The sequence below is a fragment of the Achroia grisella genome, unplaced genomic scaffold (assembly GCF_030625045.1).
Source record: "Achroia grisella isolate CSIRO2021 unplaced genomic scaffold, CSIRO_AGI_Agris_v1 utg511, whole genome shotgun sequence".
Lineage (NCBI taxonomy): Eukaryota > Metazoa > Arthropoda > Insecta > Lepidoptera > Pyralidae > Achroia > Achroia grisella.
This window is the reverse complement of record NW_026712905.1, coordinates 3,776,538-3,803,196: the sequence shown is the minus strand read 5'-3', so window position 1 is coordinate 3,803,196 and position 26,659 is coordinate 3,776,538. Positions and strand designations below refer to the sequence as shown.

Sequence of the window (26,659 nt, the reverse complement as noted above, 5' to 3'; positions counted from 1 at the left end):
ATGTCATATGCCAATTATTAAAAACTCTACCAAACTCTATAAACAAAGTGTGTCGTGTGGTACCTCAAAACCATCCCGCCTGTGTAAACTATGGCATTTATGATATGTTGTTAAAACCTTTTAAAATAGGTACGTCAATTCCCCAAATTTCTTCTAAATGAACGAAAGTAGAACGCGATAACAAGCCATCTCGTAAAGATATCGGTTCCAAAACTTTGTCCTGCTCACGTAAAATCTAAAAGATATGAGTGGGAACAGAACAGATACATACTTATTATTCTTTAGCAGAACGATGACGGTAAGTGATAATTACAGTGATACTAATATGACTAACACTAAGATACATAATTATCTATCTATGATAAACATTCATAAGTACCTATACCATTTAGTTTATAAATTTTAATAGATAAAGTAATTAACTAGATTTCTTTTAGGAATCATTTCTATATAGGTCGTCTTATTGCTTAATTCAGTTTAAATATATATACAACTTATTCTGTGGTTGTACCTGTTAACTAATTGTATAATTCATAATTGATTGTTGTAAAATTTATTATTTTCTTTTACAAACTATGTATTTATTTTGAAAGCATTAAATTTAAATTAGAAATTGCTATCAATAAATAGCTTAATTATTTAAAAAAAATAGGAGAATATATCTGTTTTATATTCAGTTCTATCTTTATCAAACACTATACACAAAGCTACCAACGGTTAATCTCATTATCACGAAAGTCATCCAGGTAGGCTAATGTCAAATTGTATGGCAAAATCATAATTGATTCATTTGGGACACTCGTGATACTAAACGTATTGATGAATGACGCCGGTTTCAAATTAAATATTATCACTGCTAACATCGCCATAACGCGTTCTAAATGTAGAAACACTGCCTACGCGCTCCCTTCACCAGCTTATCAAATGAGTTGTTCGAGGACGAAGTAGCGAAGTCATGTAAATTGAGCTGATGTTGAAATTCATAATTAAATAAACAATTTCCTTCCTTTTTATTATTCGTGTGTAATAAGTATTATAAAGGTAATAGTATAAAGATGAAGAGTTTGTTTTGGTTGAAGAAGCTAAACTTGATACTTCGGATACTTGATTGATCGGATATCCCATTTATCGAATAACGCTACAATCAATAGAAACATTACATCAATGTCTAAAAGCGATGACAATGTATTATTCATTTTGAGAGAGCTTATATGAAGCAGACAAAGTTGCGCGGGTAAGCTAGTAAACCATATAATTACAGGCAATTTGCGCTATAAATAATGTCAATATATTTATCGGTTGATCAATCGAATGTCAAGGAGAATCGGAGTAGATCCTGTGCGCCGGCGCCGGCCACACTTATCTGCATAGCTGCCAGTATTGTAATTACGACCCAATATCCAGCCAGTTGATAATGTTGGTATGCACCTGCAATCGGCTCTGTACGATTTATAACTAATTATGTAAAATACAAACTAGAATTGTGTGTTACAATATCATATTTTAGACTTGACTAGAAGTGCCCGCGATTTCGTACGCGTCTTCGTTTGTAGATCGGCATTGAAGGCATCGGTATTTGATGATAATTAAACTAAATCAATAAGTAATGCATTTATATATATAACGCCATATATTATTTCATTACCGTATAAATTGTTATATTTTTTTAAATAACTTTTTGTTTATTATCTTCTATGCTTTAAAGGATCTATTTTAGACTATACCTGTTAACTAACTTTAACAAATTATTCTGTGAAATTATTGTCAGCTTTCTTACAGCCATTTTGACGTGAAATGCTAACACAAACAGATGAACAGACAAACTTCGAAATTTTATCTATCTCAACTTACAGTTTAAAAACAAACAATCAAAACTACTTATTATATACATATATAAGTAAACGTGAAAATACGTAGGCGTGAAACTACATCAGTATCAAGATATGGTATAAAATTATTAATTAACTTCTGGAATACTTACTCATGAAACTTATATTCATGTCAGACTGTATGTGTGACTCTATATGTTACGAACTTACAAAAAAGTTTATGACGATTTGTTTGTCTGTTAATACGTAACAGGAAATGTATATAACGTTTATAAACTTTGAATATTAGTAATTCTAATAGCCGGCTACTTACATAAATATAAAGTATAGGTGTTTATAGGTAGTTACAACATTTGCATACAGGGAGTGAAGCCTAACAATAGCATCGAGGAATGTAAGCTCAATGCTTATTTGCTACCAAGGTTGATGGTGTGTGCTTACACTAACGTGACCATACGTGTCCTTTAGAACGGGACAGTCATATTTTCGTTTGTTTCCAGTATCCCTGAAAAGAACCTATTATACATATAGAGTCGTCGTTCGTCGTTCGTCTTGTTTTCAGAAACTGTACAATTATTGGTGACCTTTTAACTTTCAATATACTCCACTTTTGAAAAAAAAAAATAGCTATTACCCATTGCTATTGTAATAAATTATCTATTATGTTCAAAATTTTATTAAGATTTCTTAAGCTCTTTAAGTGAAATATGGAATAGTGCAAGAGTCTGCACTATTATAATTATTTATAAAAATTAGATTTTCTTCTCATTAAGTACCTAGGAGACTTTATATATCTATATCTATATTCATTATAAATCCTACTAATTAAGAGGAATAAATCGATGTCCCGTTTTTGGTTAAACAATAAATGGACACTTTACGACACACAACAGTGAACTCTTTACAAAAATTAAACCAATAAGGAATCTATTGCACAGAATTAATTTCCCTAGTAATAATTATTAAGCACCTATTTAATTTACTACATAGGCACGTTTTAGATTAGTTGAAGCAATAAATGTTACCTTTCCTTTCTATTATAATAAATATTAAACCTATTCAAATTTAATTGAGTATATTAACTTCCAAATAATATGACATCAGTTGTAACTCCCTCATGATGATTACACATGTTTGTTTTCCTTTTATATGTAATTGAATGGCGAATAAGCTGATGCCCCACCGAATTGTTAATGATAACAGTCTCCTATATCATGATCAGCACGGACATCACGTTATCATGTGATGCCGGGGATGGGCTAACTGACTTGACTTAATATGCATCTCATCTTCCTCTATTAGGTTCCGCCAGCATATAGCGTTACCGCAGGCAGATACACCATTTTATTATCAATCTTATAAAAAAAATTATATTGAATATATTTATATACAGCCTACAGACATTTAAACCCAATAGTATTTGCATAATTTTGTAGTTATTTGCACTTCGCCCTAAAGCTATATAATTATAATTTACATTTATTTGATGATTACAGTTAACAATTACGAGACAGATTTGAACACAGGTTACAAGAAGGCAAGGCAAGTTAGGCAAGGTAGGAGATCATTAAATATCAGATAAGTACCATAAATTTTCTACTGTATACATTCGTAGTTTATCAACCACGATCTACGTCTTGGGAACAATAAAGCACTGCTTGCCTACACACCTTATTGCATAATTTGATGGAAGAAACCTTTCAGCTCTATTAATAGTAGAATTTGCGATTATTTATGAACCAATGTGTTAAGTTAGTTAAGTTGAACAGAACTTAGCCCATATGGTAGTAGAAGAACGATATGTTTCTTTTCTGAAAAGATCTCTATGGGTAGTTTTGGCATCACTCTGGTCATTACGCTAAACTACATGTGTTATCACAAATTTCACGTCATAAGTAATATTTTATATACTAGCAATAGTAGTTGGGATCTCAGTTTCACCTGTATTCTAATTTAAAAGAAATGGCGGCCGCCTACCTCTTTTATTACTTCCTTTTTACTTACCACTACTTCTAAATTTTATCTTTTAGTTCAGCTTCGAAAATTTGCTACATGGCCTATTTTCATCCAACAATCAGACTAACGTTAAAAAATACGAAAGTGTGTGTGAGATTTATGTGTCCAAACAAGTATGTAACGTGAACATGCCTTTAACAATATATTTCACGCTAAAAATACCTCTCTTATTATTCCTAATTTAAGTGACTGTTTCAAATATTTTTTGCTACATATTTTCGCTATCAACACAAAACATCCTGTGAATTATTATTATCGGAACATCCGTAGTGGCCTAAATGAGCCTATACTGCATGTATAAATCACTTCGCATCCCATTGTTAACAAGCTTACAATGCTCCTCGTCATCATAGTCACCACAATACTGTTAGGAGTTGAGGGATCAGATTACAGATGTAAGTAAGATATCCGTTTATTGTCTAGCTTCAGATATACAAAACGCGAATTTTGTTTAAATTTGTATATATACTTTAGACTTTACTTTAGTTTATGAGTTACTTCAAATGCAGGGGGCATTTGAAGTAACTCATATGTTGTATAGAATATTTCAAGTACACACTAGCTCTGAATATTTTAATGAGTGGCTACCTAATTATTATTAACTACTGATGATAATATGATGATATATGAACCCCCTTATTGTATACAACATAGCGTACATTGTTAATATTTATTTTATGCAACTAGCTAATGAACTGATATACCATCTCATGGTAAGTGCCAGCCATGAACCAAGTTATTTTAATTCTCTCTTAAGTAACTCCCATTATCCTCCACTTACATTACCTACCTCTTATGAGTTGTCATTGCGGAAGACTTAGAATTAAATATATAAATTATATAATTTAATAATGCCAATAAGTACATATATTGAACTCTAGAACGCGTGTATTTTTCAAAACAAATTTCAAACAATGCTAAATAATGACACTGTACTAGCCTTGTATAACGCGGTCAACAGATATTTTTTTACCATCCGACGCTCTTCATATTACAGCGGAACTAACAGACCCTGCGTGGCAAGATGTGTTCTCCAATGGTGGTATGCATATAGGCAGAGGAAGGACAAAGCGGTTTGTACAACTCAATGAAAGTCAGGTAATGAGATCAAAATTTCTATGAACAGCTCTAGTGATACATACGAATCACAAAGCTTTACCATCATTGAATTTCATATATATATATATATATATATATATATATATATATATATATATATATATATAATATCCCCTTGGGCACTTTGTGGCTCAGACGTGCCGTATAGGTAGTTTTTTGTTGATCCTTTTTCACTTGTTGATCCGGAGGCCTTTTGTTGATCTAATGCCAGCTGACGATATATAAATGTTGATCCTTTTTGAGCCACAACTGTCACGACGAGTAATAATAATAATTAAGCGATTTATACACGATTTTATACAAATCCATCTTTTTGGCATTCGACCACTTCTTGATCCAATTCAAACGGGCCAATCAGGGTGCAGCATTTGCCAAGGGCTTCCTCATTGGCACGTTTGGACTACTACATTATGGCTACAGTAACTTAATAATGTCTAGCTAGTATTTCAAGAATAATAGTCTATCTAATCTAAATATTTATAGAAATCAGTCTAGAGGAACGTGACTCCAGATCAAACCTCAATACTTGTTATTTTTTGGACGGGAATTTTTCCTTTAGTAACAACGTTACTGAGCGAATGAAGAGAAGACGTAACGGCGGATCCAGGGGGGAGCGTCATGGAGGTCTTGGGAGTCATGGGGGCGTCATGACTCTCCCCCCCTTACCCCAGGACTTAGGTAGACCACTAATTGAACTAAAAAATAATGAAACAGCAAATTTTTTTGCACGATCGGAGTGTTGGTGCAGTAGTATTAATTATAATTAAACATTGTTACTTAAAATATAACAGTTAAAGTACTATAACACTAAAAGCAAAATAGGTATTTTCAAAATAAATTACCCTTTGAGTTTTTGTCCAAACCTCAGATATTTTATTTATTTTAGGTATATCAATCATTACATAGTATAGTATAGTATAAAACAAAGTCGCTGTCGCATCTAACAAGTACATAAATAAAGAAAGAAGACTTTTTGGCTCTGAATATATTTCAAAAATCAATTACTTGTGTTAATCAATTTATATACTCTTTCTTATTTCATAGTACTTGTTTTGATCCGAGTATATACAGATACCGTAACGGTCTATTAATTATGAATTTATTATACCTAACCTAGATATTCTATTTTGACGAAACTCCGTGTAGTAGTAGTATCCGATAAGGGTATGCGAACCCTAAGTATTATTTCAAATTGACCAGTAACTTTGAATTTTGAATTTTGATTTTAATAAGCCTTTGAATCAACTTACCAAACGGACGCTCAAGGTTCGATTCCCGCCACCGATTTTTTTTTGTTATTTTTTTTTGTCTTTATTCTAATTTTAAATTAACTATTTTAATAATTAAATGAATTTAATCGAACAAAACGTTGTTAAGTATTCAATTAATTTTAATTTACATTACCTATTGTACTTTCTAAATTGTAAAGCAGCTAACAATTATAGTAAGATCTTATAAATAACTAACACAACAAGTAAAATATTTTAAATGTATTTTCTTTATTATTACAAATATTTTTTATGCATAATATAATAGTTAATATCACTTACAATTAATTTAATACTTAACAACGATTTTATCGATTAAATTCATTTAAATATAACCCATAAATGTATAAATATTATATATAAATAAATACATAATGATCTGATAATCAAATTATAAGTACAGTCTCAAATTGAAAGTAAGAAAAACAGAAAATATAGAGAGAACTATAGGGATATAACAGAAAGATGTGAAAAATGGAGAAGGACAGTAAAAAAGTTACAAATTTAAATAACGTTCCCGCAATTTCTGTTTAAATGAATTTATTACATTATTATATATATTAGGCATACGACTAGCCTTATGACTGTTACTTTTTTTTTAATCTATACATCTATACATGTAAATAAAATTGGAGTGTCTGTTTGCAATATTGAAATAACCGTTTTTACTACTTGCATATGAATATAAATACGGTACATACACCAAAATAACATATTTTACAAGTTTTGTCTGTCTGTCTGTCTGTTTGTTCCGGCTAATCTCTGAAATAGCTGGACCGATTTTGACGGGACTTTTTTTGGCAAGTAGCTGATGTAATAAGGATTAACTTACGCTACTGTTATTTTAGAAAAATAAAATAAAATTTCACGCGGACGAAGTCGCTGGGGCCAGCTAGTCTATAGATATACCGAGATTTAATATTTAAGTTGCTATTATGTTGTTGACAAAATTTTACTGTAATGTTACTATTACGTTATCCTACACAATTTGTATTATTTTGGATGAAAAAATAAATAAATAAATAATAATCTATACATATAAATAAAATTGGAGTGTCTGTTTGTAATATTGAAATAACCGTTTTTTACTACATGCATATGAATATATATAAGGTACATATACCAAAATAACAATTTTTATAATTTTTGTCTGTCTGTCTGTCGGTCTGTTTGTTCCGGCTAATCTCTGAAATGGCTGGACCGATTTTGACGGTACTTTTTTTTGGCAGGTAGCTGATTTATAAGGAGTAACTTAGGTTACTTTTATTTTAGAAAAATAAAGTTTAATTCCACGCGGACGAAGTCGCGGGAACAGCTTGTTTTTAATAAAAACGGTTTATTTGATAGAAAAAACATCTTTTTTGTGGTACTTGAGAATGTTGAAGCCTGTTGTTTGTATTATTGAAATAACCGTTTTTTACTACTTGCATATGAATATAAATACGGTACATACACCAAAATAACATATTTTACAATTTTTGTCCGTCTGTCTGTTTGTTCCAGCTAATCTCTGAAATGGCTGGACCGATTTTGACGGGACTTTTTTTGGCAGGTAGCCGATGTAATAAGGAGTAACTTAGGCTACTTTTATTTTAGAAAAATAAAGTTAAAAACCACGTGGACGAAGTCGCGGGAACAGCTACTGTATAATATATTAGAGATACCAACGTGTTTTTTTATTGATGACTAGCTGTACACGGGATTTCGTCCGTGTGGAATTTCACTTTATTTTTCTAAAATATAAGAAGTTAAATTCCACGCGGACGAAGTCGCGTGTACAGCTAGTTGTCGGTAGTCTAGCGATTTAGCACACTGCTTTGATTCCTGCTTGGTGGTCGAGGGTTCGATTCCTCGCACGCTGCAAACATTCGTATTCATGAGTATGATTGTTTGTAACGGTCTGGGTGTTTTCTATGTATAGATAATATATATGTATTTACGACAAAAAATCTTTGTATTTATATCAGTTGTCTAGTACCCATAACATAATCTTCAGCTAGCTTAACTTGGGTCTAGACGAAGCTGTGTGAATTGTCTTGAGATTACTATTATTACTATAATAAATCTTTTCAAATCAGCCGATGTTTATTTTTGCCATAATACGTGCTGTTACCATGTGATAATATTACGTACTTATTACTGTTTTAAATGTGATGCGTTCATTATTTGTATTTCCTTTGAATTAAAGACAAATGTATATATATATATATATATACATTTATATAAACTTGCACACTTAGTTGATCCAGCCACGATCCGTAGATATTGCTGATTCCACTGTCTCTCTCTTTCTACCACTATAACGGTAGCGTGGCGGAACGGCAACATGTTGCCGTTCCGCGTTCTACCACTATCTTTGTATTCTAGTATGCGATGTTGCCGTTCCGGCCGAGACCATGCGTTGTTGCCAAATATATTCGTCGATAGTAGTAGATACTCGATATATATTTTTTCAACAATTTCTTGCAATAGTGAATCCGTATCGGCAAAATTTTTTAAATGCACAAAGATTTTTTGGCTCTGAATATATTTAAAAATCATTTACTTGTGTGTTGATGAATTTATATACTAGTAAATGAAGTACCTAATACTTGTTTTGATTTGAATAGGTAGCGATATTATGAATTTATTATACCTAATCTAAAGATTTTGACGAAATAAAAGTAATTAGTTATCTGTTAACCTTGACTTCATGCTGGCACCAGTATTATCAGATGATGAACATACTCTTCGAAAACTTACAGCAGAAATATCGTGTTTGGACTCATTAGATAGGTCTCGATGAATAGAGTTTAAAAAACTTAAAATAAATGGTAAATTAGAAATAATGTATAAATACCACTTACGTAAAATTCAACCACTTTAAACTTAATAATAATAATAATTAGGAAAAGAGAAAAGCTATACATGCACTGAAAGTAATTGATGCCTTCCACACAATATTTTCAGTATTAAACAACTCTGTTTGTTCAGTAAAAGTGTAAATACACTGGTAACCTTTAATCATATTTTATATGCAAACATTACATATACAAACCCTAAAGTTTTATTTCAGAATAGCCAGCAGTTTTCAAGAAATAAGTCTTTGAAATTGTACGTGTAACTTATATATATACTAGTTTTTTCACCATAACAAACAACACCAATATGGCCTAGTTAGTAGTTTACCTGTGTACCAATTAATAATAATAGTAATCTCAGGACAATTCACACAGCTTCATCTAGACCCAAGTTAAGCTAGCTGAAGATTATGTTATGGGTACCAGACAACTGATATAAATACAAAGATTTTTTTCGTAAATACATATATATTATCTATACATAGAAAACACCCAGACCGTTACAAACAATCCTACTCATGAATACAAATGTTTGCAGCGTGCGAGGAATCGAACCCTCGACCACCAAGCAGGAATCAAAGCAGTGTGCTAAATCGCTAGACTACCGACAACTAGCTGTACACGCGACTTCGTCCGCGTGGAATTTAACTTCTTATATTTTAGAAAAATAAAGTGAAATTCCACACGGACGAAATCCCGTGTACAGCTAGTCATCAATAAAAAAACACGTTGGTATCTCTAATATATTATACAGTAGCTGTTCCCGCGACTTCGTCCACGTGGTTTTTAACTTTATTTTTCTAAAATAAAAGTAGCCTAAGTTACTCCTTATTACATCAGCTACCTGCCAAAAAAAGTCCCGTCAAAATCGGTCCAGCCATTACAGAGATTAGCTGGAACAAACAGACAGACGGACAAAAATTGTAAAATATGTTATTATGGTGTATGTACCGTATTTATATTCATATGCAAGTAGTAAAAAACGGTTATTTCAATATTACAAACAACAGGCTTCAACATTCTCAAGTACCACAAAAAAGATGTTTTTTCTATCAAATAAACCGTTTTTATTAAAAACAAGCTGTTCCCGCGACTTCGTCCGCGTGGAATTTAACTTTATTTTTCTAAAATAAAAGTAACCTAAGTTACTCCTTATAAATCAGCTACCTGCCAAAAAAAGTACCGTCAAAATCGGTCCAGCCATTTCAGAGATTAGCCGGAACAAACAGACCAACAGACAGACAGACAAAAATTATAAAAATTGTTATTTTGGTATATGTACCTTATATAATTTCATATGCATGTAGTAAAAAACGGTTATTTCAGTATTACAAACAGACACTCCAATTTTATTTATATGTATAGATGTATAGATTATTATTTATTTATTTATTCATCCAAAATAATACAAATTGTGTAGGATAACGTAATAGTAACATTACAGTAAAATTTTGTCAACAACATAATAGCAACTTAAATATTAAATCTCGGTATATCTATAGACTAGCTGGCCCCAGCGACTTCGTCCGCGTGAAATTTTATTTTATTTTTCTAAAATAACAGTAGCGTAAGTTACTCCTTATTACATCAGCTACTTGCCAAAAAAAGTCCCGTCAAAATCGGTCCAGCTATTTCAGAGATTAGCCGGAACAAACAGACGGACAGACAAAACTTGTAAAATATGTTATTTTGGTGTATGTACCGTATTTATATTCATATGCAGGTAGTAAAAAACGGTTATTTCAATATTACAAACAGACACTCCAATTTTATTTACATGTATAGATGTATAGATTAAAAAAAAAGTAACAGCATAAGGCTAGTCGTATGCCTAATATATATAATAATGTAATAAATTCATTTAAACAGAAATTGCGGGAACATTATTTAAATTTCTAACTTTTTTACTGTCCTCCTTTTTTCACATCTTTCTGTTATATCCCTATAGTTCTCTCTATATTTTCTGTTTTTCTTACTTTCAATTTGAGACTGTACTTATAATTTGATTATCGGATCATTATGTATTTATTTATACATTTATGGGTTATATATTTATGTATGTATATTGTTATTTTTTTATAGAAATGTATATTTTGCTTATCTTTATTATCTTTATAAATATTTTTTTGACATTTCTTATTTATATTAGTGCACCGCCAATAATCTTTCGCTGCACCACTCATGGTTGCCTGGTAAATAACGCGGCAAGATATTAAGTCCGCCACATGTACAATTTTTTTTGTGCATTAAAGTTAAATAAATAAAAAAAATACAATACTGTTTAATGAAAATGCGTATTGTCTAGTGCTTTGAGATGTATCAAAATAAGGTCAACAAAAAAGTCCGTGATGGTATATGTCTATCTCTCAAGGATAACCAACAATAACCATTTTTTATCTTTTACATTTTACGGGAATTTTTTTTATCGTATGTTTCCCTTAAAATCATGTAAACTATGCTATTATGTCATAATCTAAAGAAATAATAATATTTTATAGTGAAATATCCACTATAAAATACCAAAAAGTAGCAATGTAATTCATTACGCGCGAATCAGGTGTTATAAGGTCAAAGGTCGGTGCACCCCGCGTATTTGATAAATCTAAAGCTTCTCTGGATGTCTTTAAGAGAAAATGGCAGTATGTACGTGTATATGTCACACAAGTCCTTAAGTGATAAGTTTTTCAAATGTACAATATAGAATAAATATTTTTAAGTACAGTACTTACGTACATTAATATAATACCTACTTTTTACTTGTATCTATTGTTATCAAAATTAAATTATAAGTTCTTAACTTGACCACGACTATGTGACCCTCTCTTGGCGCCAAAACGAGTGAAAAAATGAACAGCATACGACGACGACGCAGTACCTATAGAGTGGAGCAACTGCTTATTCAGTTTTATTCAACTATTTAGTCCCTCCACCGTTACAATGAATGGAGGCGGATATTACAATGTACGTAGCATTGCGAATATAAAATATCTAGATTAGGTATAATAAATTCATAATTCATAGGCCGTTACGGTATCAGAGCCAAAAAGTCTTCTTTCTTTGTTTATGTACTGTTAGATGCGACAGCGACTTTGTTTTTATATTACTATGTAATGATTGATATACCTAAAATAAATAAAATATCTGAGGTTTGGACAAAAATTCAAAAGGTACTTTATTTTGAAAAAGTATTTTGAAAATACCTATTTTGCATTTAGTATTTGAAATACAAAAACAAAACTATTATTGTTTTTAGAGTGACATTTCTATGAATTCACTGTCGATAGCGAGCGGTGGGATGGAAAAAGATAACCGTTTATAAATATATAATAAATAGCCCTGGACAATTAACACAGACTGATACTGAACTGATATAGATATTTTTATTTTGTAAATACATATATAATATACATATAAAACACCCAGACCGATGAAAACAATCGATGACCGATGAGTACAATTGTTTGCACCGTGCGAGAAATCGAACCCGCGACCATCGGATGTAAAGCGGTGTGACCACCGAGGCAGTCGAAATATATAAATAATCTTATGAATTTAATTTATTCTAATTTGTTTGTGTGCGCGGGGTGCGGTGTACGGTGCTCCCCCTTGCCTCCAACGTTGCTGGAGCTTGCATGTATGGAGCATTGCGAATATAAAATATCTAGATTAGTAAATTCATAATTGATAGACCGTTACGGTATCTATATATATTCGGATTAAAATAAGTATCGCAGTAAGGACCAGTATATAAAGTGATCAACATAATTAATTGATTTTTGAAATATATATACAGAGCCAAAAAGTCTTTGTGTATTCAAAAAATATCTAATTTGTTTGTGTGCGCGGGGTGCGGTGTACGGTGCAGGGGGGACCCTGCCTCCACCGTTGCTGGAGCTTGCATGTATGGAGCATTGCGAATATAAAATATCTACATTAGTAAATTAATAAATTCATAATTGATAGACCGTTACGGTATCTATATATATTCGGATGTAAATAAGTATCGCAGTAAGGACGAGTATATAAAGTGATCAACATAATTAATTGATTTTTGGAATATATTCAGAGCCAAAAAGTCTTTGTGTATACCAAAAATTTAGCCGTTCGGAGCCATTCAGTCACGAATTATTAGTAAAAAAAGTGTCGAGTATATCGTACTATCGACGAATATATATGGCCACATCGCAAAATAGAATGCGACGTTGCCATACCGCCTGAGATATACGCGATAGAGGTCAAGTTATTCAGTGCAAAAGGTGGAATCGGCAAGTGTTTAGGTTGTGGCGTGATCAACAAAGTGCCCAAAGAGGTGTTTATATATATATATATATATATATATATATATATATATATATATATATTTTTAATCCTTTGACAATTCCTACAACGTCCAGTTCCAAACAGAGCTTGTGTTATGGGTATTAGACAACTGACATACTTTTTTAAGAACTTTCATGATATACATAGAAAATATAGAATAGACGCAGACCATTAACAAGACTCAAGAACACACATGTTTGTACTGTCCGAGGAATCGAACCCGCGACCGTTGGAAGTAAAGTAATATGCGTAAATTGAAAACCTACGGTCAAAACTCTACTAAGTTTGACAGACCCGTGCTTCCAATGCCTATCAATTATATTTATTCTGTGAGAATTGAGAATTGTTAAACGTGTTACATTACAAAGCTGGTAAAGTAGATATTATCGTGCAGAGATCAAATTAGACTCCAATTGAATTACCTATTCACTGTATACAAATACAAATATTGAATACGAATTTCTTATCACTGTTTGGAATGTCTCATTCGACAAGACAGCCTGAAGTCAGGGTTATCAACCTTAAAACTTTTTATCTACTACAAGTAAAACGTCGTATATTCTTATATTTTAATCGACAATGGTACGACTACTAATAGTATAGTTAAAGTTATTACGGCCTGTACGCTATTTAACTCTACAACTGGTAAGTGTACATAAATTAAAACTTAATATATATACACTTAACTGTTTGTTGTATTCTTTTTTATTTATTTATAATAATATTCACAACAGTGAAAAATTGTATGACGATAATATTTCATTTATTCTTTTGCACATAAACTTTTACACATGATGGACTTAAGTGGGTTTTTCTACTAGTCAACAGTCGTGCATATAAGAGATAATAATGCGGTGCAATTTAATAACTGACATTAAAATATAAAAACTGAAAAATAATATATAAACACCTAATAATGTACTTCGTGCTGGTGACCAAATCTCTCGTATTTGTACAAGGTTTTTTGTACTGTTGCCATCCCTGACTGAAGGTCTGTGTAGGCGAAGCATTTCTGATCGCTATTAAAGCTTACAATGTCGCCACAATACACTGCGTGCGAACCTGAACTTTCTCCTGTGAGAAAGTCGGTAGGAAGAAGTTCTGTCCATCATGATTTGCTTGTATATAAATGCAATTATTCTGTAGCCTAACATCGCATACCAAGAATGCGTGTTGCCAAATGGCAAAGGAGGTCACTGTAGACATCTGCACTACTGCGTCCAGGATGACTTCAAACAGAACATACTCAAGTTTACGCAGTATCTATGCCTTATAGAGAGTGTGTAAGTATAAATTGTTCAAGCGAATTATGAAAAATAACAATTTCGATTTTCGTTTAACTACTAACAGCCTAGCAAGTTGACTCAACACGAATATAAAAACTCAAACCGAAAGCCACACTCAAACATTATTTGTTTTATTCATACACTCTGGATGACAATGCATACTTAGCTAAATAACGGCGGACCACCCAAGATGGCGGTCTAGTTATTTTTTATGGACTTCCATTATATACGTAAATGGGTATAATATAAATAGTTAAAAAGCTTTATTTTTCAATTTTACATAGCTTACAATTACTGTCCTGGAAAAATCCTGTCGGCGTTGTATAAAAGGGTTTGATGAGAATAATACTTGAAAAAAAATTATCTCACCTTAAATCCAATATGGCAGACTTAAAAGCTTGTTTTTGTTTAATTTTATTTATTTCTATTACAATACATTTGTGTTACAGTAGCATAGGTGTATGTTGTCCAGATGTAGAAGGCCCAGAAGGACTCGCTGGAGATTTACCGGCCACCGCGCCTCTTGAAGAATCCAATGATCTCCTAAATAAAATTACTCGAGAAGAAAACAGAGGTGAACAGATATTTGTTATAAATAAATAGATAAGTACCTGGAAAAACAAATAGTCTAATCATTCAAGAAAATAGAATCGGGGCTTGTTGCCGATTCTGTTTTTTTAAATGTAGTACAATGTGAACGACTTATGCAGTATTGAACCAGAAATTACATAAAGAAATTTACTACTTTTATTTACTAAAGAATTTTACTTCACCAGACGAGGATTTATTTAAGATAAAAGTCAACAGTTTCTGGTACCGCAACACATATGAGATGAATTACGAAAGTAAACATGAAACATATAAGAAGCAGGAAAGCCTTATAATGAAATAGAGCGATACCAATAGACAATATATTTCATTTAAATAATTTAAACAGGTTGTGGTCTCAGTACCCGACCGCATGAACGCGTGTTTGGCGCTAGACCAGCAAATCCACGGGAGTGGCCGTGGATGGCGTCCATCACCCCGGTAGGCTTTGAACAGTACTGCGGAGGTGTACTCATTACTGATCGCCACATTCTTACAGCTGCACATTGTACAAGAAGGTATGCTTTTAATTACATAAATTAAAAAAAACAAATACAAACGATAACCTTTCTACTTGCCATTTCAGAACAGACAACGACGTACGTTGTAAGGCAACGTACGTCGTTGTCTGTTCTGAAATTCATTTTCTTGCCTGTGGAAATAACCGATTTTTTCTACAGTGATATTCGTCAAACAGGTACTGTCCTTCAGACGTTCTATAAATCTCCGCGGATTTGCAGTGCCCTCAGTACTCGCCCCCATTTTTCGTCTGGATAAGGTGCAAAAGCATTAGAATAGATTGAAAAAAAAGATAACTTATGAAAATCCTATAGTACAAACAAAAAGTGTTTTGGGAATAGATGACGCTTTGTGATATGTCTATGATGTATTCGCTTCTACAGATGGAAAGCAGAAGATCTGCGAGTTCGGCTGGGCGAGTACGACTTCAATCGAAACAATGACTCCCGTTCATACAATTTCCTTGTGAGCGAAATCCATCAACATGCAGACTTTGAATTACCAAGCTACCACCACGACATCGCAATTCTAACACTCCACAGGCCCGCAGTGTTCAACACTTATGTTTGGCCAATATGTCTTCCGCCACTCGGGTTGAAATTGACGAATAAAACTGCTGTTATTATTGGTGAGAAACAACCTAGTTACTTAAGAATTATATAATGAGTAACCTACATATACCACATACTTTATTATCTGTGACTTGTTCTTTAAAACCTCCGCGTCAAATTTCATTAAATTATCAACGAAATTTAGTTAAATTTGACCCAATGGTATGTTTAGTCGTGAAAAACTAACAAATATACAAAGAATCAGAAAGACGAACAGACATAAACACTTTAGCATTTAAAATATTGGTATAGGTATATGTAATTGAATTTAATCATTTTGTTTATATCCTAATTTAATTAATAAGTTTCGGAGTATATCAAAGAATAGTACATCTAATCTCTTTTCATCCCCATAACTCGAGTACGACTATGGGAATAAAACACAATACAGGTGCAAAAGGGACATCATGCTCAAACCCTATATTATTTCATTGTTACAATTACGTAAAAAAATCTCTTTCATTCTTTACTATCTCTACTTTAAATATACTAGTCTTATATATGTCTACTTCATTCTACCTAGGATGGGGAACACAGTTCTATGGTGGACCACATAGTCATGTATTAATGGAGGTGGCTGTACCAGTATGGGATCAACAGAAGTGCATCGACGCTTTCGTGGACTCTGTCTTTGAGGAGAGCATTTGCGCTGGGGGCTACGATGGCGGGAAGGATGCTTGTCAGGTAATGACGTGTTAGTCCTCCAGAACAGCAACGCATAAATGGTACCATGGTGTGATATGATAACGTGATGTCCATGGTTCTGTTCATGTATATAGACGAAGGTTACAGTTATCATCAGGTGGACTTTCAGAATGTTTGCCATTTCTCTTTCTCTCTTTCGGCATATATTTATCCACTGCTGGACGTATGCTTCCTGCATAATTTTCCACTTCAATCTGTCTATGGAGTGTCTTGTCCAGGTCGGTCCTGTCGTCTTTCTGATGTCATTAGACCATCTTGCAGTTGGTCTGCCTACGCTTCTGCTTCCCATCCTAGGTCGTTTGCCATTTATGTTACTATATATATATATATATATGTATTGTTACGTAGGGCGACAGCGGTGGACCACTTATGCACCAGCTTCCTAGCGGACGGTGGATCATCGTGGGAGTGGTGTCGTGGGGTATACGGTGTGGCGAGCCCAATCACCCCGGTATTTACACACGCATCGAGAAATACCTATCCTGGATTGTGGAGACTGTTCGATTTTAACGATAACTAACGGTGGTATTTAGTAGTAGTGTAGTAGTAGTTTAAACAATGTATTGTAATATTAAAATTAAAGAACTTCATTTCAAAGTTTATTCACGTTTGTTTAGAATTATTTGTATAAACAACATAATAATATTATGCATAGGGTGGCTAACGTTCCTAAATAAAATAACAGATTATTTATATTCATGTTTATTATAAAAAATGTCTTTAAATATGTCTTCATGTATAATATAAGGTAATCATATTTAATAAAAAAAAGTTTTATCATGCCAACTAGAATACTAATGTTTTCTTGTGGTTCTCGTCGTAATTATACGTCATTATTTATATAAAACTTTAAAGCATAATGCTTTAAGATTCATTATCTAATTGAGTATTCTTCGAATCATAACTCCCAAAATCAATTTCAGTATGTTACACTGTATGTATGTAATTTGTTCATCTTACACCGTAATAACGCCTGATGGAAACTTTTTCGCAATGAAAATCATAACACTTAATATTCAACAGACTATTACATCAGGATTACAAACTAACCGCGAACAGTACCGCATATATCACATACATTTGTTGCCACTCCTGATTACTAAAAGATGTAACATATAACAGTTACTATAAGTTATTGTGATTTAACAATTATATATGATACAGGTAAAATATATTCAGTCTTTATAAATGCTACTCCAGCATGGAGATAGAAACTTTTTCGCCGCATTCCTCAATAGCCAGTAACATATTTAGGACATGTTCTTCTGGAAGTATTGGGTGGAAGGTGAATGCTAGCCGAAAGAAATTCCTGTGCTGCCGAAGCGGCGAGTAAGCCACCATTAGCCGAGACGACATTGTTAGCAACTCTTTGATTTTTGGTGTAATCTGGAATATAGATTATATTAAAATCACTATAAACCAGTGTACATAACAGACAGAAGCTGGACAAATAAAATATTTTATCGACTAAGGTCTTATTTTATGGAAGTCCATTTCATTACCTAATGGATTAATGATTTTATTTCATTTCGCTAATATTGCCACAATTTGAGACCACAAATATTACACACAGGATACAGAATTGAGTAAATTATTTTTTTCATATAACGATAAGTGGCCATATTAAGTGTTACATTCAACACAATATCGACAGTTCACACTGTTCACATTTTCACTAACCCATCTGGAATAATAGTCGTGATAGTATATAAATATGATGGTTTCGTGTTTGGTAATATTGTATTTTTGCATAATTAATAACATACTCGTAGTTTATAAAAAATAAAATATATTATTTATAACTATTAAGTGAAATATGTAAGGGTATAAATATTTATTAAGCTGTTTGTCATTGAATTCACTATTCTGGAAGAGAGTTAACAATCTCTCTCTCTATTCTTCTAGTTCTTCTTTATTATTTATTTGCCTATCCTAAAACTACTAAAGAATGACTATCTACTACATCACTTATGAAATCATATTAATAAAAAAAGATTTTACCTTATGTATCAGAGCCCACCATTTGTCATCTTCTTCCTTCTCCCTCATAAAATTTGGAATATACCAGAAACAAACGTTAGGACACTGCAACACTTCGGATACTAGCCTGAACCCAGGCCTAGTAGCAACACTCTGCATACAAAACTCAGCGATGTTCATGACGTGGTCAGTAAGGTGACACAGACCGGCATCTCCACGTGCTTTCCACATCATCCATAATTTAAATGCATCTATCTGCAATGAAACATAACATCCTAATTAATAAAACATGTAAACAAGGTGACACTGTATGATAATTAAAGAAAGTATCTTGAAAGAAATGACAAATATTAGCAAGAAGAATGAACGAATTACATATAATTAATATTTGTGTCTGTACAAAGTACAGACTAAAACATACATAAATAATGTAAACAATGTAAAAAAGTTGTATCGTGCACAAATCAACTTATCTTATATGTGTCAGAAAAAATGCATTTTGTTAAAAAAGAACCTACTTTATGGTTTCCTAGTTATTTTCACATTAATGGATGAAACTAATCTGGAAGTATTATATTAAACCCAAGAAGATCATCAGACCAAACTATTCAGTTTTAACTAGAATATCGCGCTCAATTATGTGAATTATCGGTTAGTACAAAAAAAATTGAGTCAGTGTATCAACCTTAGCAAGTAGATTTTTAATTTACTTGTTAAGGTTGATACCAACTTAAATACAATCACCGAATAGATATCCAGATTTTAAAGAAACAGTTTTATGGAGCTTAAATGTCATATATAATTTGTAATAGATACAATGATTTAATGAAATAAAAAGTAGCTTAGATGCTTTTCCATATGTATTACTTGTCCTAAATTTCAGGTCGACTTTAGGGTATAAGAGAAAACAAACAAAATCACTTTCAGATTTATGATATTAGTAAGGATTCTCAGCCCAGTGACTAAGAATACTTACTAATATAATGAATGTGAAAGTGTTTTTGTCATCTATGCCTGTGCATAGAATACCTAATATGTACAGTAGACTACAATACCATTTAAAGTGCAGTACCTTCTCACAGTAATAGTTAATGTATATACCTACTACTACCTACTAACAAGCAATTTTCACAAATATATTTTATTGTCATTACAACAAAGTACAGTAAGGTTTATTAATTGAGAGCGTACGGGCACTGATATGTCAGTCATGGTCCATGACTGATTTTCCAGGTGTATGATTCGCCATAAGGGACTGCCGGATTCCTACTGGAATCCTGCTAAAAACCGGTATGCAATACCTCTCAGCACATAGCGGAAGAAGTTAAGGGAACTATTAATCTTCCGCAACTTCACACAGACTGTTGCATCGTTGCCTTTACTAAGACTTTCAAATTTCGTAAGTACCAATTTGGTTTACACAAAGAAACTTTATGAGATAATTTTATTTCTGATGGAGACTCCAATGATTGCCATTTGATTGCCCTTAATCGTACCCTGCACCGTAGAATTTAAATATGGTCAAAGAATATGAACGTCGATAGTTGATAATACCTCCAACTACCCCATCATAAAACGTATACTTGATATTCAAAAGTGCTTACTTTCCGTCCACATTGCACACTCTTGTCACCAGTATCATACGACACATCATAAAATTTATCTTGCTGGAACAAATACTGTGCTGCAGCAGAATTAGCTTCATGCAATAATCCTTTTTGCCGTACCAGAAACACAGAACATTGGAGCGGTGCGCCCGCCATCTTGTGAGGATTCCATGATATAGAATCAGCCCTGTAAATCAATGGTAGTTTTATTTACATATTTGACTACATTAAAAAGATTTAGTTTTATAATAAAAAATTAAAGATTTTTTTTATTTATTTATTAAAAAATAACAAGTAGCACATTATTGTAGTAGTGGGTAAAGACGTCCGAAGATATTGACCCCCAGAAGGTGCCAACAGTAAAGTTTCCACAAATTAGCAAAAATAAAACAATATTTTGTGCGATAGTCTATCCAAAATAGAGACATCGCGCGAGTAATCTATGGGGCTATTTTTTTAGAAGCTACCGCTGATACAACCTACAATAATGTATATAATTTAAAGTATGGTAGGTAATGGTGTATTTAGTTAATTCATCCTATTCATAATTAGATGTAAAAACAACTTAATTTAATAAATCTTTTGCAAAATAATTATTAAAAAAACTATACGCCTAATTGAGTAAGACATAAACTTACCTATTAATACCACTCAGTTTACTGCAGTGTTTCTGTGACAGCATTAGACTTCCTCCCCAGCAAGCCTATAATAGAGAAACGTAGTATTATTGTGCATAACCTAATCAAAGTGAAAGCAGTGTAATTTTCAGAAATGATTACAATTTGCCTTATAAATTACGTCATGTTCATGTTTATTGGCGCCGATTGCTACTTTCATTCAGCTTATTTGTTATTTCAGTTCAAAACAAAGTACCTTCAAAGTATTTACATATTGTAGAGTATTTTATGATGCCCATGGTGCTTTTAATGTCTATTGATAATGATTATCACTTTCCTTGAGGTGCATACTAATTTATTCTTTCTAATATTATAAAGATATCTACTCTTAAATTAATAAAGTAATTTATAAAATAGCAAAATTAAATATAAAACTATTCTAATAATTACATCCCATTGGAGGGTGTTTTTCTTGTATAGCTTATTTGTAGTATGTAGGTACATGTAACTTATTCTGTGAAAAATTTAGTCCTAATTACTCTAGCCTTTATACATGAAACGTCAATACACAAACAGATACCTCATGACGGTACCAGTATAACATTCTAATTCGTAAAGTAAAAAAAGAAAATATAAATGATTAATGAGTAAAAACTTGCTGTTTACATCAACATGCATCCAAACACCATACTTCTTGCAGATGTCCGCAACCGCTTCCAGATTATCAATAGCTCCTAATACAGTTGTACCAGCTGTAGCGTTCACTAATAAAGGATATCTGCCACAGTCTTTTTCTTTTTGTATCGCTTTTTCCAGATCTTCAACGATCATTTGACCGTTATTATTAGTCTTAATTATCCTGATACATTCAGTACCAAATCCAAGCCAATGGGCAGCTTTCTTTATAGAATAGTGACTCTGTAAATTTAAATTATACATGTGTAATTTTTTTTAGGTGGTTATAGAATGATGCTCCCACTTTAGTTAATGGTATACACTATCTGGACTCCAATAAGGATAATGGATGAACGTGAAGCCAGTGACAAGCAGTCGCCATTTTTTTGCTCTTTATTTTTATCACATTTTCACGTTTACTAAAGGTAAACGTGTAAGTAAATTTTCCATATACTTACGTCTTCTGAAGTAAACATCACCAGTTCTGGTAGAGCTCTCATTCCCTTCGTTTTGACCTCTGGGAATGCTTTGTACCTGGCTGCTACTATGCCATATAACATGGATAAGCTGCCTCCGGGACTAAATATCCCATCACCATCAGGAATTCCCACCAAATGGAGTATGTGAACTAGCATCTTCAACTCTATAAGGGTAAATACTGGTGCCACTTCAAAAGTATATCTGAAATGTAGAAATTAAATAATTATTTTATATACTTAACTGTTGATGAATATACTTAATTACGGAATCGTATAGAGGAATATTTTTTAATTATTAAATCTCTTCGGAGGTGTTTTTTTTCAGTTTTGTATAAACCTAGCCGTAACCCATATTTAAAAACATACTCTATAAAAAACAAACCATAATTTCTACAGCGATTTTACATTTACCAAAACTTTAACACACAACCAGAAAAATAGATAGTCATCGCCTGGATACGATTTTATTATACTTCAATGTTCTACAATATGCTAGCCAGTTAGGTTTAAAAAGAAAAACTAATTAAATATGTATGTTTATTTCAAAATAAATTATTTCTATAAAATAGGTGCTTACTGGCTGGTGTTAAATGCCTCCGAAATCCACGCACCCGCCAGTCCATATGGATCGGTGCCACCATACAGTTGATTCCTGAAAGTACTCTTCTCAGTTTTCACCGTATACTTCAGTACTTCACGAACGCATTTTTCTAACTTATCGTCGTCCACTCCGGTCGCAACGTCTAAGTCTAGAATTGTCTGTAAACATATATGATTATTTACTTTTATATGTATATCCTCATCTTTACAACTAATTTCATTAATAGGTATGTTTAGTCTTTTATGTGTGAAAAAGTAATAAACATATTGTCAGACAGACACTTTCGACTATATAATAATAGTGTGGATAACCAGCTAATCGCCATAACTTATTTTGAGCGAGTGTTTAACCGTCATATTATTATAATCCATATAGTCGTTTTTTCTTTTTCTTCATTCCAAATACTGCACATACACTACCCATATCTTTATGTTACTGTTTAACGGCCTTATTTATAAAAAAAATAAAGCTAATAAACAATTCTTGGGGACCTCGAGTCCCACCTGGAAACTGTCCTGGTAAATTTGAAAGCTACAATAACATAATTTTACAGAAGCGAAAACTTTCATGAAGAATTATATAAATGACTTTTGTGGGTTATACGCTCTACTTTCTTAATAATATAAATAAAGGAATGATACTGTCGCCTGCGTACAAAATACATTAGCAAAATCAACTGATGGATAGTAAGATGAAAATTAAGTAAATTCCATTAGCTCATGGTGGAGAAGTCAGATCTCCGGAGGTCGACCTGATGTAATACATTGATAGCAATGGGGACACTAGTTCCCATTACTAGCAATCCCCACCTCCTACTACTGTATATGTATCGGTATAGTACCGATACATATACAGTAGGTACATCGTGGTCGTTATATAATATATTAGCTATATAAATAGACAGTTTCTGACTTTCCACTCACTCACTTGGCACATTGTTCTCAAAAGAATATTTACTATCTACAGGCTAGTGCAATAACATATATCTATTATTTTAAGATTTGTCATGGTAATTAATAACATTATACATTCTTCAAAACAGGTCTTACGTAGAGCAAAAAGACTTTATTAGAACTAAGGAATATATTAAAAAATCTTGATAACGACTTGATTTATTTACACTTAATATTAAATTTAATAATGAAACGTAAACATAATATGTCACTTAAGTAAAACGAAGTCATTTGAATTTGCCTCTTGTAGGCAAGAGTAAAGTTTTTCTGTTATAAACATACTCATCAGAGCTACAGTTTATACTAAATTAGTGACAGGGGTGCACAACTTACAAACAATCAAACAATAAAATATATCGAGAACTTCTTCCCAGCCTTATTCTAAAATATATTCATATAAACTTTTATATCTATGCAATATTAACATTTGTAGATATTATAGGTTTAAATTTACCTATCAACATCTAAATGAGTACAAGAATATAATTCACCATAATGGCCAGTAGACTGTACCTCTCACTACCCCATATGTGTTTGTAGTCATAATCATTTGTAAATTCCGTTTTATCTCACAAAGATAAATTTATTTCTAAACACAAATTCTATAAGAATACCTATTTAAATTTGTGTTTCAATATATTATTGAAATTAGTACTCACAATAGGTAAAATAAATTAAATATTAAATACATTTTAAAAGTACAAAATGCAAATTTATTGTTACTAGCATTCACAATTAGTCAATATTAATACCAGTTAATTCAAATATACACTATAAACTAAAATACTAAGTCTTACTTACTTACTTACTCAATTAGTTAGTTCAAAATACATAAAAAAGTAAATAAATTAAATATACGCCTACCTCCAATTCCTTAGGATGCTTGAATCTGATTAGTGGCGTATTAACAGCCCTTTCTTGCATTACAATATTTAGCATTTTATCCAAAAATGCATAACCATTCTTCCTTTGCTCCATGTTGTAGCGCAACAATTACCCTACGTACCATAGAGAACAGGATTCCGTAGGTGTTATCAGGCGAAATGTCCGCACTACACTGACTTTCTGGGTGTTTAAACAATTTCGTATGTATTTGCTCGACTCTCGTCTGTACCTACATCAAAGTGACCCAGTCACTTGTAAATATTGTCTTGCAATTAGTTAAGAATGGAATGGAATGCAATGGAAATTTTGGATGTGATACGAACGATCTGTAATATGTTTCGAATATTATTTGTAAAGATACTGAAGCCTATTGTTTTGTACTACAATTTTTAACTGCAATTTCACTTTTATTACGAGTAATGTACGAGTAATGTTTAATATCGACGTAGACAACAATAGCTGTTAATCTGACTAACCGATGACTAAACGACCTGTATTAATTGCAACAATGCAGAAGTACTTCTTTTATGTCTACATAAAAAAGTTTCAGAAAGTGAAAGTTAGTATATCGTGTGTTTTTAATGAAACATAATTTAACTTGAAGTCATTTTTATGTTAAAATAAATATTAACTTTTGAAGAAAAGAGAAGCATAAAGTAATATAATTTCATGAAATAATGCAAACTGAACACATATCATAATTTCATAACTTCTGAGAAGACAGTTATGGAATTTTCTGATATAAATAAACATTTCAGCATAGTCACTCTTGTTGACTCGCATACTAAACAAAACATGTCTATAGCTGGACCCTTTTGAACTTCGTGATAACTTCAGAGGAAGTTTCCAATATCTTAGATGTTAGGAAATATTTAGATAGCTAATATTCAGTATTCTTCCATCTACTACTTGTTTTTACTCCACTTTGTGGAAACGTACTTTTATTCCTTACTTGCTAAGGCACCTGTAGAATATTTTGAGATACCAGTATCAGTGACATTTTGGTTCAGAATATTGGACCCCATTATACCAAACCGAATTACTTATAACATTCGCATTTAAACATACGAATCGTGGAATATGATATTAAAAATAATATCTACAATATGGACTATTAGTTACATAAACTTATATTCAACTTTTTTAAAAAAATAATAAATACTATTCTCATGGGTCGACATCTTTCGTAAAGGAGCACAGCATATTTAATTGTTTTATTTAAAATCATAGTGACTCTATATATATAAATGACTCTGTCCCCAAATTTTCATCAATATTGGTTTAGTCTAACAGATGCACTATCTCATATTTATGACAGTGTGATTGTTCTAGAATTCAGTGTATATTTTGCAATGGAAATACCCTTTCAAAATGAATTATAGTCGTGTTTACCAGACAATGAAAACTTAATAAACTTTTAATTAAGTAATTTATCAATGTAGCCTACATAGCAAGCAGACATCATTGTTGCCCCAATTGTTTTATCATTAATGCACTGCATGATGCATGCATTATGCAATACCTATTTACATTGCATCCATTCTATACAGCGTTTTTCCTTAGGGATTAAATCCTACATTCAATTTTATTATACAAAGCAACATAATATCATGAGCATCTGCATCACAAATTTCAATTTATTTTCATTATTGTACTGGGTAATCCCCCGACTTTTTTTTATTTAGTAATCAATTTTATTAAAAAAGCACTAAGCATGCCACAGCACTTGGATGACATTTCATGCAAACGCTGTGGCATCCA

The 26,659-nt window shown here is 32.2% G+C and overlaps 2 protein-coding genes across 2 annotated transcripts; one reads left to right on the top strand and one right to left on the bottom strand.

The window, feature by feature from the left end:
* Nucleotides 1-4,155: 4,155 nt before the first annotated feature.
* Nucleotides 4,156-17,796, top strand: LOC131846581 (proclotting enzyme-like; the record flags this gene model as incomplete). Its single annotated transcript, XM_059195917.1, has 8 exons — nt 4,156-4,240; nt 4,843-4,943; nt 14,539-14,675; nt 15,128-15,252; nt 15,616-15,784; nt 16,169-16,413; nt 16,920-17,080; nt 17,450-17,796. Coding segments are annotated over 8 exons (1,185 nt in total), but the record flags the coding sequence as incomplete, so codon positions are not given.
* LOC131846376 (cysteine sulfinic acid decarboxylase) lies at nt 17,788-25,281 on the bottom strand. The gene is made up of 8 exons (XM_059195651.1): nt 24,878-25,281; nt 23,037-23,218; nt 22,439-22,661; nt 21,972-22,223; nt 21,327-21,391; nt 20,686-20,875; nt 19,103-19,336; nt 17,788-18,487 (listed from the first exon to the last, which is right to left on the bottom strand). Exons 1-8 carry the CDS (start codon nt 24,989-24,991, stop codon nt 18,293-18,295), a joined length of 1,455 nt encoding a protein of 484 aa, XP_059051634.1. The 5' UTR covers nt 24,992-25,281; the 3' UTR covers nt 17,788-18,292.
* Nucleotides 25,282-26,659: the final 1,378 nt, after the last annotated feature.

What these genes read in the sequence shown, in the direction of transcription:
- LOC131846376 (XM_059195651.1), bottom strand. Translation starts at nt 24,991, where the DNA reads ATGGAGCAAAGGAAGAATGGTTATGCATTTTTGGATAAAATGCTAAAT. An exon ending in GAGGCATTTAACACCAGCCA is followed by an intron (nt 22,662 to 23,036) that starts GTAAGCACCTAT and finishes TCTACATTTCAG; the next exon opens with ATATACTTTTGAAGTGGCAC. An exon ending in AAACTGAGTGGTATTAATAG is followed by an intron (nt 20,876 to 21,326) that starts GTAAGTTTATGT and finishes ATTGATTTACAG; the next exon opens with GGCTGATTCTATATCATGGA.